The sequence below is a fragment of the Pinus tabuliformis genome, chromosome 6 (genome assembly GCF_031772625.1).
Source record: "Pinus tabuliformis cultivar Carrire ecotype Pingquan chromosome 6, CPIR1, whole genome shotgun sequence".
Classification (NCBI taxonomy): Eukaryota; Viridiplantae; Streptophyta; class Pinopsida; order Pinales; family Pinaceae; genus Pinus; species Pinus tabuliformis.
The window spans coordinates 597,181,254-597,196,373 of record NC_142292.1 but is presented as its reverse complement, the minus strand read 5'-3'; the positions used below and the strand labels follow the sequence as shown (position 1 = coordinate 597,196,373).

At 36.4% G+C, this 15,120-nt stretch overlaps 1 protein-coding gene across 1 annotated transcript in view; it reads right to left on the bottom strand.

The window, feature by feature from the left end:
* Positions 1-14,607, bottom strand: part of LOC149259975 (uncharacterized) — a 42,737-nt gene extending 28,130 nt beyond the window's left edge. The window contains exon 1 of the mRNA XM_089455992.1: positions 14,459-14,607. Coding sequence (XP_089312118.1) covers positions 14,459-14,607 — 149 coding nt within the window. The remainder of the gene's footprint in view (positions 1-14,458) is intronic.
* Positions 14,608-15,120: the final 513 nt, after the last annotated feature.

Genomic DNA, 15,120 nt, shown 5'->3' with positions numbered 1-15,120 from the left:
CTACATTCACACTTGATTAAGCTAGGCATTTTTTAGATTTACTAGCTCACTAGTTTTCGAATTTCTAGATTTTCAACTAGTAATGTTTTTCTATTTTTTAGCATGGATTAACAAAGGTCTTTTTGAGTGATTCCACTTGGAATGGGGACCTATAACATCATAATTAATAATAAAAAAATTCCCCATCCAATTTGGATTTGATTTGCTTGTTCATTCGATGAATTATAATTTCGTATAGTAAATCTGTAACATCCTATAATAAATCAGGTGATCCTGTAGGAAATCACTTTAGCATCCTGTAGGAAATCTACATCTTGTAGGAAAGCCTGTTTTGAGCCCGAATTGAGAAAAATCATCATTGAAGATGGGATTAGGACTCTACTTGACCTCCATGCCATCAATACCATTTTAACCCTCTTGCTCCACACTTGTCTCCCCTGCCAAAGATCAAGGGAAGATTAACATTTTCATTTATAAAGTAAAAATATTTTTAAAAATGAGTTATTTTATATTTACACATGCACACAACAATTAGTACTCTCCAGATCTGATTTCATGCTCAGTTAGTTTAAATCATCACAAGTGATAAATATGGTTAAGCTAGGTTTCTTTCACATTTAGTTCATGATCTTTATGCAATTAGACTAGGTTTCTTTCCTTGTACTTTCTTTCTTGGAATAGGTTAAGGTTCCATTTCGAACATTTCATTTTCTGCAATTAATTTAGGATTTCACTTCAGTACCTACACTCCATTACATCATGACACTAAAGGAAGGACACATTATATATTGCACATATAGTGTCGATACCTCTTAAGTTTGTACGAACCTCGGGTTGATAATTAAAGTCGGTAGCCTCGAGAGTTGCAGCATTCTTGTTGCAATACCAAGGTTCATCAGTATTTAGCGTGGTTGTCGAGGAGGTGTCAAAGTATGCATTGTTTTCTTCCCTAGTTGATTCATTTCTTTTTACTTTTTGCAAAAAAAAAAAAATTGCATTAGGCATATTTCATTTCAAAAGTAGAAAACCACATTGCACTATAGTTTTCATGCAATCATAGAAACAAAAAATCTCCAACACCAACCCACCCCCCATTTGATCACATGGTACAGTAAGATCCACTTCACCATTCACTTTTGCAGGTAGAAGAAGAAGATCGAAAAGAATGTAGAAGAAATGGATGGAGATGATGACAATGAGGAAGATCCTCTCGGATTCCCCATTCATGATACTGATAGCAATGTGCACATGAAGAACATCCCTCCATATTTTCTTTCAAAATTTAATGGTCAAGGTCAGAGGATACAAAAACCATTCTCTTTAAATTTGAAATCCTTTGTAGATCATATGGTTACTTATTGAACACTCAAAAATTGAGATTGCTTCCGACAACATTGAAGGATAGAGCTCTTAAATGATTCATGAGTTTAGGGACTAATTCAATAAGATCATGGAATGATATGAAAAATATATTTATAGAAAAAGATAAAGATCATGATCTTAAAGAAGAAATCTTTAGAATGAATCAAAGAGAAGATGAGAGTTTAGAGGATCTAATAGAGAGGTTCATGTATAATGTTAAGAGGGGAAAACTAAATCATTTGGGATCCGACACACTAAAAACCCTTTTACTTAGAACAATTAGGGATGAGTGGATTATTATTCTTGATCTCATGAGTAGAGGTGATGTATATCAATTATCATTTGAAGAAATTTGTTAAACATGCAAACACATATCAAGAGGAAATGAAAGAGTAAGTAAATCAACATCAAGATCAGTAAGTCAAGCTAAATTTGGAAATTTGTTTGATGAATTTAAAACAGAAATTCTTAGCAATCTAACCAAACAAGTAGAAATGTTAGGAATACAAAATGAGCAAAAATAAGATGTTTGTGTTGTCCATGCAGAATCACATGATGTTAAATGTTGCTCCTCATTACCAGGGTTGAAGGAAGTTCACCAAGAGGACAATGGAGCAAGTCAATTGTGAATGCAACAATGTTATGTAGCTCCAAGATGACCATGATAGCCTATTCAACATGATATGATGCAAGATCCTAATTCACAATTTCCTTGGCAACATTGGCCATCTCAACCCCAAAACCAATCTTGGCAACAAGGTTGGCAAGGAACTTATGGGAGCCATCCACAATATCCTCAGTATTTTCCTCAATATCCTCCATACCCAACTCCATGTTATCCTTACCATTCATCTCCACCATAACCACAACTACAACCACATCCATCTCAAATATACACTTCCACTCAACTACCTGTACCACCATTTCCAAACCCACAAATTGAAGTAGCTCGGCGCACTTACAATGTCGAGGTACAACACTTCCAAACATCTGCTCTTGAGATCAATGGCATTCACCACAGCTCAAGAAGAGTATTGCGAAAAAAAGATTATCTCGATATCATTGAAGTACCACATACAGAAGAAGAATATTCAAATGAGAAGACCACGGAATCATGGGCTGCACTTGATGAAGAGCAACATCAAAATTAGAGATTGAGAGAGCTCCCTCATGGTTACAATTAAATCCTCTATGTATTCAAGAGAAAAATCAGCAAAAAGGGGAAGATTTGAAGGTCATGGTAGAAGAAGACATGAATAATGATCCAGATATACAAGAAAACCAAGGACATCAAAGTTATATTGAGGTTTGGTTCCAAAAAATCAACAAGATGGAGCATCACTCTCTTCTTCAACTATGCTTGATCCTTTCAAAGTTAAATCATTTGGTCTCTGAAATCTAGATACATGTCAAATCATATACTGCAAGCCTACACATCAGTTTGTCTGTCATCTTGATGTGCACATGGCTCCATTGGAAGTATTCTTCTACTTGAAGGTGATTTTTTTTCAAGTAGAGTAGGGTCAAAAAAAAAAAACTCAAGTGAAAACCTCCTTGGAGGCGCCTGAGATTGGTTCATTGATTGAAAACCTCCATGAGGAGTTCAATGGGTTGGGAAAAAAGAGAAAAAAGAAAAAGGTCCTAGGTGAAAACCTCATTTGAGGCGCCTAGGCAGACCTACTAGCTGAAAACCTCATTGAGGTGGCTAGTAGGCCTAGAAGAAAAAAAAGAGAAAAAAAATAAAAGAAATCCTTGCTCCATGCATCTCTTTGATGAATGTATGTACTCTCCAACATCTGCAAGGAACAAAAAGAAGTTGGCACGAAACAAAAGAAAAAATAGGTCAAACCTAGTCAAAAGAAGTCAAATTTTGACTTTCTCCTCCTTCACTCAAATTCCACAACAAGGCCAAGGTCGTGTCAATCCATCACCCTCATCTATTTCCACCATCCACCCATCATTCTCAAGCTTCTACCATTCAATTTGCTTGTTTTCCTAAAAAACTGCAGGATGCTCGTTTTACTACAAGAAACAAAAATACATAGAGCATAAATTTGTTTTTGCCATAACTTGAAAACCATGCATCCATTTGCCAATATGTTACAAGGGGAGATGCATATGGATGATGGTAACATGCTCAAGAAATTTCAACAAATTCCAGTGCACAATTTTCGAGAAATCAGCCTCTATCACCTACAATATTTTTTCATTTTCTCGATATCCGTGTCTCCATTTAAAAAGATGTTTCATGGGGAGATGTACATGGATGATGGTAACATGCCCAAGAAATTTCAGCAAATTATAGTGCACGGTTTCCAAGAAATCAACCTCCATCACCTTCATCCATTTTTTTTCAACTTGAAACAAGTAACAAAATTACATTTTGTATATGCTTAAAGCATTCAGAAAGATAAGCCTCATGGCTCATGGAAATGAAAGTAAAATATAAAAAAATAAAGTTAAGTGTGATAAAAATCACTTAACTTCTCCTTTTTTCCTTTCTTTTTCTCGACATTTTGCCAACCCTTAGGATTGGGGTCAATTGGTACCAATGACAATTCCATAGCAGATGTCAGTAGAGGGTTTTCTTTATCTAAGTTTGAACCCTTAGAGACATGTTCTCTCTTTGTACTGCCCAACCCATTTTTTAAAAGGGCCTCATTTTTCTATAGATGTGATTCATGAGTTCTCTTGTATTTCAATGTCTTTCTGTTCATGGATCATAGCCCCATACTAGGCTTGGGAAACCACTTCAACTTAGCCTGGAGGAGCTTCCATGTTTACCTCTTATTCTTCTTCTTCTGACAGGTAGGTCTGCCAACCTTTTAGTTTATGAACTTGCCCCTTTTTCTTCTTAGGGATATTTTTGCCTATGGGCCTGTGCTCTGTAGATGCCTTGTTTGAAGGCATGTACGACATCTAAATGTCATATTCTCATAGTGTAATACTTGTTTCCATTGATTTTTTTGGTTTTTCATTTGAATGTGATCAAGTAGACCTTTACTAAAGTCTATCTCCACACAAATTCTAGCAAAGGAAAATAGAACATTCTCTAATCTCTCCAAAACCATCATTTTGTATTTTCCGAGTGTGTTTATAATTTCCTCTAGGACTTTATGGTGCCAAAATGGGAGAGGAAGATTTGGAAGCCTCATCCAAATTGACATTGTAGACCACCATGCTTGTGGCATGAAACTATGAGAACCATGAGGTGATGAAGAGCCCAACTCTTCCCCAGAGCTAGGGCCTATCTTTCATAATGGTCTCTAAATCTTTGAGTGTATCAAATTGAATAATAAAAGGTCATTTTGAGCATAAATAGATGTCTCAATTTGTTGTCCAATAGGAAAATAAACACTGATGTAGAGCATAAGACTTAGGCCAAAAGCCATTGAACCTGAAAATAATAGTCTTGGATTGAAGAGCAACAAAAGATGAGTTTACCTTTCGAATATTCAACTCCATAGTTGGTGTTTGCTTCATTTTTTCTATGATGTATGGAGCTATACTAAATTTTAGTTGATCTGATAAATTAGATGACTTCCCTTGCACTACATCCTTGAAAGAAGTAGATCCATTGGAGTTTCTATGGATTGGAGCTCCACCATGTAATCTTAAGCTCAAAAAATGGTAGATTTCCTCCTGATGTGATAATTGTTAATCTGGAAGGGGTCCCAGAGCACCTTTCCTTCAAATGATGCACATTGAGATTTAACAGGGATTCCCAACTTGAGTTTAATCAATTTCTTCAAAGAAACCACCTCATCAAAACCCCCAATCCAGAAAATAGTGGATTTCCCATTTATGTTTTTAAGAAAAATATGGAAGGGGTTTTGAGCCAGCTCTATTAGGGTATGGTCTAGACCAGATTTGGGAGAGAGAGGAAATGCTCCGTAAGAGGATGGAGCACAAGGGAGCACCGATGACAATAACTTTGCAGACTTTGAAGCCATCAGGATCAGGCACACAGAAAAGCACGAAGCATAAAAGCAACAAAGTATAAAATATTTGGGAGAGGAGAAAACAATCAAAATACCTAATGAAAACTCCCACCTCGATCACTCTGAAAATGAGGAAATGCCATAGAAATATTAAAAATGGTTCTTAGTGGTGGTTTGAAGACGTGTATCATTCTTGAAGCGGGCCCATACAATGGAAGCTTCCAACGGGCTAAAACCCCCTTTGTATCCTATATCCTTTGACACATAACACTAGATGACCATGACTGATGCCATGAATGACGCAGAGCTCAACCTCCCCGTGCCATGTCACATTGAGAACACTAGGAGTGAACTCAAACTTATCAATGGCACCTTGTGCATCACAACAAGAAGACAAAACACTAACACTCCTCTCCATTTTGTCCTCTTGGTAATGGAAGAGTAACAAATTGTTATTAAGTGATCTATTGAATTTGTGTTAGGGACCTACTTGTGAATTTAATCAATACACCGTAAAGGTAAGGTTATGCATTTGTGGAGGTTCATAATTTGTGCATGCACTATAGATCTATAGCGCCTACACAAATTCTGTTCTGCCTTTATAAGTAGCGCCCGCCCCATTTTGATCATATCATGTAGTAGCAGATCTCGCTCAACAAGCGAGAGAATGGGAACTAGGGAGGGGTCTGGAGCAAAAAGCGCTATGCAGCATCAGTAATACCTCTCGGTTAGACCTATAGTAGCGAGGGGTATAACCTTGCGGCGAGGATAACCGGGGAAGGGATAACCCCTCGCGGACCGGTTCTTTCAGTCAACTGAGTTCTGTCTGGACGAATCAGCTTCTTGTCCAACTGGTAATGGCTCAATCTATAGATAGAGAGCCTTATGATGGGAAACTATCACGTTAGGTTTGGAGAGAGAAAGATGGTCTGGGGGAGCAGGAGCAAGCTTGTCCAAAGAACGGCCTGCCTGAATGACTACGGGATCATCAGTCTACTCTACCTCAATTCACCATTTTGAACCCCATACAGAAGGTTTTTCCGTACCAGCTTCTTCTACCCATACCGCAGTTGAAGCACCTAAAGGAGAATTTGGTGTGTTTCTGGTCAGTAAGGGCTAATGCTACCTTTCTCATTGGAACCCTGATTGGCTGGTGAAAGGAAAGTTTTCTCTGCTCGGTGGGGTGCTCTGCTAACCGGCCCATCCCTCACCCACGGTCAACAACCGCCAACAAAAAGAGTAGGGGGCGAGCATCCGACAAGGAATTGGTTTCTTTCCTGTCCAGAGTTACCAGGGGGTGGGGGTAGGCACCAGCGAGATCTCCCCGGACCAGCGAGGAGAGCAAACTAGATAGAGGAGGACCAGCGAGATCTCTAACTATAGATGCCATCGGTGTAGAAGGTAGGAGTAGGAAGAAGTTAGGGGAGAAGAACCATAATAGCTAGTCCGAGAAGGCTTTCTAGATAGGGCAGCTAGTCGATGCCGGAAGGTGTTAACTCAACCGGGCCATCCATCCGGAAGAAAGTCGTTTCTTAGTTTGGCTGATAACGATAACGGGGTTACCATCTCCTTCATTGCCCAAAACACCCCCTGTTCGGCAAGAAGAACAACTGTTACCTCCCAACCTCCCTTTTCTTCATTACCCCCGGCAAGAATATAAGAAATCTCGGGTCCTCATTCTAGTTAGGCAAGCCCAGAGAACAAAAAGGAGGGGCCGGGGGGGGCAAGGAAATTCTAGAGAGGTCTTAATTATTGAGCGACTTTGGGACACACCAAAGAAGCGCTCCTTCCTCCAATCCGGAGAAGGAACACCCAATGGAATGATGGATTCTTTTCATGACCGGAATGAAGGTGTTGGAGGTTATGCTCAAGGGCAGAGCCTAGGAAACGTATGGGATGATGGGATTGTTTCTCTCTAGGCCTAGTCAGCGAACAGGCACACCTAGGACACGTCTGCTGAGATGATTGGATCGTAAGGGATCGTAGGATTCTATCGAGCCATAGTCATGCGAAGAGGTAACCCCATACTGCCTTCAAGCCAAGTATCTCTGGTCAAGCTTGTACGCTGCGAAGGCAACACTGGTCATGGTCAAGGCAGATAAGGGAAGGGAAGAGAAGGGAAGACATTCTACCGAGTAAACACACTAAGCTAACTCGGTTGTCTTTCCGCGCACTGAATCGAACTGAAGAAAAAGGGTGAGCAAGCGAACTCTCGACCAACGCCATCATGCCCCCGGCAGGGTGAGGTACGAACGCTCGACTGTTAAGGCCGCCATCGCTCGACTGGCCGCCATCGTGAGCCTGTCGAACTCTCGACCAACGCCATCAACGAAGTCGCTCGACCCTTTTTTTGACTTAAAGGCCCCCCCAAATTAAGTCAAAACCCAATAAGTAAATTGAAATCTCTCCAAAGGCACTGATGGTGGAAGTCGTGGTAAGGCACATTTGATCAAACAAGCCAAAGGATGCATGCTAGAACACCACGGAATCATCCATCAGACTCTCTAGAGCTAGCTATATCACCATGGAATGTGCAACTGATTGAACTTGAAAAGCTGCTCTATAGCGGCAACCAACACTTATATCACTTCTCTTCTTACGGTCCTACACAACCAGGCTCGCCTTAGCCATTGATCCTTAGGAAAGCAAGGTCCCGGAGGGGCTTGCGCTTCCTAGTGCAAGGAACTGACTGAACCTAAACTACCACATGCTCATATATAACTACCACCATTTCACCGGGACTATGCTGCCTACTTTGACCTTTTTATTGACTCTTACCACCGTGTTCCTAGATACTGCCTTACTTAGACTTACTGCTGCATTGGACGGATAGATGGGAGGGATGGAAGCACTTCAACATAGAAGAGCTGGACGGGCTTCAGACATTGCTAGGAGAGGATAGGCCTTTTATCACACTTGCTTAATTAATGCTTTGTTGGTATGGCACTATTACTATTAACCCTTTACCCTTGCCTTACCTTTGATTAAGTTCATACAACCTCACCTTATGACCTAGTAGAACTGTTAGCTCTAGACCACTTGATGAATTGATCTTAGAAGGTACAGCTAAAGCCCTCTTCTCATCTCAGGACCGGATCACACTACCCCCCTTCCTGGAGTACTACCCAGCACATAACACCATCACGTAGTACACCCTATACACCTCTGATTAGCAGCGATATAGCATTCACTTACTTCCATAAAAAACACTTGCTGAATTCCGTCTTTGCCTTTGCCTCTACCTCCTCTGTGGGTTCCGTATCTGTATCTGTACCTAGCACTTAATCCGCAACATATAGCTCTAGATCCAAAAGTAGGAGCAATTTCATCTGTTGATCCTGAACCAGTAGAAGATCCCCCAGCAGCTAAGGTAGCAGTTCGGCACCCACCATAACCATTCCTTTAGCCCTTACTTTTAGCCAAATAACCGCTCGTATTCTTTCTTCCGATACCTTATATCCATATCCCTCCCTATTCTCGTTCAGCCATCTAGTTCAGACAGATCCTGGGCAGACCTTGTTCCTTTCCTGGACAGATCCCTTTGGAATACATTTCCTTAACCAATATGAAGCAGACAGATACTTACTTTCATAGTGACAGATACTTACTTTCCACTGCCCCCACTAGCCCAGCAGAGTTCTATGGTGACTTTGGTGACTTTGTTCATAGCCTGGCAGAGTTATCCGCCCTTTTTCATCAATTTTCTACTAGAAATTAAGTATCATGCACTAGGTTCGCTAAAAATCTAACATAGATAAATATAAAATTTATGATCTTCAAATTCCATATCATGCAAGTCTTGCACTGGTTCCTCTTCATTTCTCCAAAACATCGAAGACCTACATTCCTTGCCATTGCATCTACTGAACCCTGGATTTGCTACAAACTCATATTTTTAATACATGGAGAGATGCCAAAAAAACATAAAAATGAAAATTACATTTAACCTCTTACGACATTATTCCCTAATTTTGTTTATTCAACACCTTTTTTATCCTATTTGATTAAAATATCAATCTAAATTTATTTTATGAGGATTTTATCCACATATCACTTTAAAATTATTTTATATAAATCTATTAGGCATTAAAAAAGCATTGATTATAAAAACACTCAACATTGTATTTTTTTTAGTTTTTTAATGTAATGATATGTTTGTTGATGACAACGTCTATACCATACTAAATTCTAAAACACCTCTTTTGTGGACTAGTACATATATTAATTATTAACTTTACTCCGTACCTATTGGACGTCTAAAAGTACTAAAACTTTGCTATTCTTAAAACAATTATTAAATTTCATATTATATATTAAAAGACAATATAAATTATATTTAAAAAATTATATTTAAAAATTATATTTATATATATATGTATTACACGTGATACTAAAGCATGGATGTATGAGTGGTGTCATGTGTGCTTTTTAAATATCGGTTTATTGCCTATGCTGATTATAATACGACAAACGAAATGCATATTCAATCCGAAATTTCATTTCGGCCGGTGAATGTGTTTTCCAAATGTGAGATTTAATAAAATGTTTTTTGACATTATAATTATGAAAAATTCGTAAGTGGTTGTGAACAAGGACTCTAATAGAAAAATAGAAAAATTTCCTAAGTTAACTTAAGCAGGACCACTGGGAAATAGTTTGTCGTTATCCACTCAAGCCAAAAAACCAACTCCAAGGCTGTTGTCACCTTTTCAATATTGTAGCTATTGCAATGTGACTTAATTCACTAAATAAATTGTAAATTATTATTAATGATAGTAAAATTATGTGGGGACATCTCCATTGAAAGTGGTGCAAAATATTATTTTATATTTTTGATTTTTCATCAGGTTTATATAAAAATATAATGCAATAAGGGAATTTTTATCCAATTTTAAATTTATGTTTATTTTTGTTGTATTATTGGAAAATAAAGAAAGGAGATAATTTTATAAAATTTTTGATAATATTAAAAATATTATTATTTTTAAAATTGTGGGTGAATAAAGAGGTAGAGGAAAAAATGAAACTATAAAATTATAAGGAGGTGGTCAACTCATTCTCTAAAATCAAAATTATGTCTCTCACTAGTGTTAAGAAAAAATGAACATTGTCATGATTAGAACTAATTCCCATGAGCTTCATAGTGACACTGAGAGTTGTTCAATTCCCAAAAAGCCCTGGGATGAAAGAGTTTGTCATTGATGTTGTCTTAAAAATGTTAAAAGATAAAATGCAGTTTGTCATTGTCCATCTTGTGCTCACATTCCATTTAATTTTCAAAATATTTGTCACGCTATCAACCTTCTTAATCTTTTAACTCAACAAAACAATGGTGATATGGGATCACTTCTCTCACTTTTTTTTGAACATAGAAATAAAATGTTAAAGAACTCTGATTAATCTTTTACATTCTTGAGGTATGCTAAACCATGTAGATTTAGTGGATGTTAATCATTGTCATCTTTTTTTTTTACTGCAATGAGAATATTTATATTAATTGCAAAATTTGTGCTCGGATGGTAGGTGTACACCGGGAGTTACATTGTGATTTTCTTCCATCTTCAGTATCATCTATAGACTCTTGAACAAAAAATATCCTTCGAAGAGGAATACAACCACTACTAAGCATATATGGGTCTTTGGAGGCGAATACATTCCAATAAAGCCCCAAAATTAAACAAAATTTGTAGTACATATAACTTACATCAAAATATAATCCTTGATTACTATATATTTCCTTGGATCGACTAGATCATTTAGGTTTGGACACTTAACTGCATCTTTCACATTTAAGACCAGATTATTGACTAGAGATCTTAATTTAGTCTCATGGAGTAGTAGAAAAGGGGGTTTCCTTTTTGAACTAATGATTTAACCTCTGGAATTATTTTATCTGACCCCAACCCCATGCAATTCTAGGAGATTAATTTCATCATTTTCTATTAGATACCTCAACCCCTTAATTAGGGCATGAACTACCTCTTTTCCTTGTATTTTGTTTCCATGCGATGTGTCTATTGAAAATACCCCTATTCCCAATTCTTTGTCCTTTTCAACTTTGTCAATTCGAACCTCTCTTCTCTTCCCACCTTACAATGAATGTGATCTTTTTCCTTCTCTTTTTTTGTCTTCAATTTTTCATCAACTGAACTGGTAAGGGAGGGGTCAATTCAAGCCACCCTAAGAGGGTGGAATTCACCCTCATCCGAGGAAGAGTTGATCTCGCTCGTCAAATAAATATGGGCATCCTCAAGGGGCAAAATTCCATCCCTGGGAAGGCCAAGAGAGGTTCTGGAGTCCATCCAAAGAGAGGGAGGGATATTGCTTGAGGGAATCTCATCTTCCTCTTCATCTAGGTTAAGTGCTTTGAAACTGTTGCTATTAGAATTCGTTGCGCCTTGATTATTGGTACCCTCTCATAGAGTTGATTTTGCTTGGGCTAGAGATACCATGCCCTTGCCTTTATTACCTGTTGTATCGATCTGTCATGGCTAGTTGTTAGTCTATTTGGATGGTCCTTTTCTCCTTTTGGAATGTTTCCATTGAGCCCATTCTTACACTTGATTTCATTGCTCCTCAGTCTTCTTTTTTGCAATTTGTAGCAAAGTGTCCATACTCATAATATAGCTTGAACTTATAATGAAGTTGGTCATAATCCACCTCTTGGATATGGGACTAGTTATCCAAGTTGAGATGTATTATGACTAGAAGTCCTTTGTCCACATCTATTTTCACACAGATCTTGGCACATGAAAACAAACCCTCTTGTGGGTTGGCATGATCAATATACTTACCTAAGGCATTTCAAATACTTTTAAAAATGGCATCGTTTCCAACAATGCAAAGGAAGCAAGGGGGGTTAACCTAGATTGGAATTGTTGAAAGAACATCACATTCCGAGTTAAATTCCAAGCTTTATCAATCTAAATAAAGACCCTCGACACCCATGAAATAAGGAATGATTTTGAAGATCAAGTATCAATCTTATTTGTTCTCAAAGGAAACTTGACACTTTATTAGTCGTTGCCAAGTTTTATTTACCGATTGCTTCAAGAAGTGTGAGGAAGACCAGATCCCCATGAACTGGCCTACTAAACCTCATTTCGCAAGTTGAAGAGCCCCTATTTTGGACTAAGAATCATTGATCTCTACCTTCAAAATATCCTCAAGCCTTTGGACAAGTGTAAACGCTTCTTCTTCTATAATTTTGGTCTATTGGAAATTACAACATTGAAGGCAGCTATATTAGGCGTCGATGAAAGGGGTGGTGAAGCAAGGCCACTCAAGCTAGTGGCTATTAAGCTTGAAGAGACCCATTGAGCACTACAAAGCCCTCATAGTGTTGCAAATAAATCCAGACCCTTTTGTTGTTCTTTTATTATTTTGACATCTATCTTCATCATAATAGAATTATTTTATTTTTAAAATTAATACAATTATTATTTTCAAAAAATATAGATTCAATATTTTTATTAAATTATAATAATTATTTGAAATAAATTTAATTAAAATTTATATAAAATACCAATTTCAGTTTTCTTTATTTTATTAAAAGCACCTGTAAATCAAAATTTTGAAAAAGTAAAAATAGATTTGAAAAAACCATTTCACAAATTCCAGTCATGTTCAATATTTACTATGTCATTCTAATTTATATGCTAAATGATATTTTTCATTACATATTTTCTCCTTAATTTTAATCAAAATTCGGCAGAGATTTTTAAAAACTTGAGTTTAAATTATTTAATCTGTAGAATCCTAGCTCCAAAAAGTTTTTCAAAACGTTGAATCTATTTATGCATTCAAAAATGTATTTTAAACAACATAAAATTATATTCTTACAAATTGAAATTGTATGGATTCCGGGGAAAAATGCTATTTCGTTACAAGTTAAAATACACCTATTTACTATTATAATATTTACGTGAATACCAACTTTTCCAAACAAAAGAAATTCCTATAATATTAAATATTTCCGCATTTGCATCCAAACACCGGAATTCCATCAAATTTAACTCTAGAGATTTTTTAGATGGTGAATCCATATATTTCAAGTGCTGAATCCATATATAAGTGAAAACACCAGTTTAAATAACACAAATCAAGATTTCACCTCAAATTTTTCAGCATAATGGAATCACTAGAAAATCCAGAAAATCGCATTAAAAACAACTATAATCGTTACAAATTGTACAAAAAAATGCCTTCTAACCCCGGCTCAGGTGTTAAGTTGGCTACTCATTGAAATACTCAACCCAGGTATTAAGTTGGCTACTCATTGAAATACTCAACCCTAGTTATAGATAGTGAGCATGAGGTTGGGATTTAAAGTTGGCCATTTAGGTAATCAATATTGTGTGCATGGAAATTTTCACGATTACTTATTTAGGTTGATAATATTTTTTTGGAAAAGATTTGTATAGAAAATTAAATTAGAAGTAGTATTTAAGGAGAATTTTTAGAGTTTTTGATGGGTTTTTGGTAGGAATTTGAGGAAAATTTGTGGCCAAATTTTGATTTGTCTCGTTTAAATTGGTTTTTTTGAGTGCATATATAGAGTTAGTACTCTCCAAAATCCTAGAACACTATAATTGTAAAAATTCACCTATCAAACTTGTGATTTTAATAAATCTTTACCAAAATTCTAAACATATTAGATTAAAAAATAAAATGAAAAACTTTCCAAAAAATTATAATTAAAAATTACTAAATTAAACAAATCCTACCAATGTTATTATTATTAATATTTCAAAAAAAAATATGAAAAATCAAATCAATAGAACATAATTCTCTCCGGGGAAATATTATCAATAATCAACACTAATTACAGACAGAGAGATTGAGGTTCAAATCCGAGTCGATAATGCTCCCTATCAGCCACTAAATTAGAAACCAAAATTCTGGTCTTAATCCACTTCAATATTTAAGTAAAGCTCCTATTCTGCTGGTATATGTATGGTTAAATTTACAATCATAAAATTTAACCTCCAAAAAAATTGACAGACAAAAACGGTTATGAATTACTACGATTTATAGACTGACACTAAACAATTCAATAATTTGATCTCCGAGGTCACAAGATCGATTCCTATAAAGCTCCGCAACATAGTTAAAGCCTAATACTAATATCATGATTTGGAAAATCAGACACTTACCAGGGACGAGGTAAAGCCCGTGCAGCAGCAATTTTTGTTGGGAATAATACCAGTCCTCGAGCATCCATAGTTCTGTATACCACATTCTTCCAATTAATTGCAATGGTTTTTGTTATGTATCTCCCACGCCCTGAAAGCTTCTGCCACATGATGCTCACAGAAAGTCTAGAAAAATTGACCACAAACTCTATGGTGGCTTAGCTTCCTTTCGACACCATACACGAGGTAAGGCTTTCTTTCCCCAATGTAGAGGAATGGAATAATATAAAGAGTTATCTATGGTTTAAATTATATTAAAATTTATGTTGTTGATTTACAATTCAAGCTTTTCATTATTTAGCAAAATTGTGATTTGCCCAATCATTTGATATTGATATATTCATTTAGACATTAATAGTCGTTTTCTTAATGCAATCACAATTGCATTGATTTGGAAATATGTGAGTTTAATCTTTGAGTATGAAGAAATTTATAATGTTTCTTATTTGATTTAATTCTTTGCTCTATGTTTCTAATTGATGTGAAATATAGTTTGATGAAAGTTTTTTGGATTGGTATACATAAGCTTATTTAAATTCTATTTACTCATCGTATAATGTATGTTTTATTGAAATTCAAATTTCAAACAAATCCACTTCAAACTAGAGATTCTTCACTTTGAT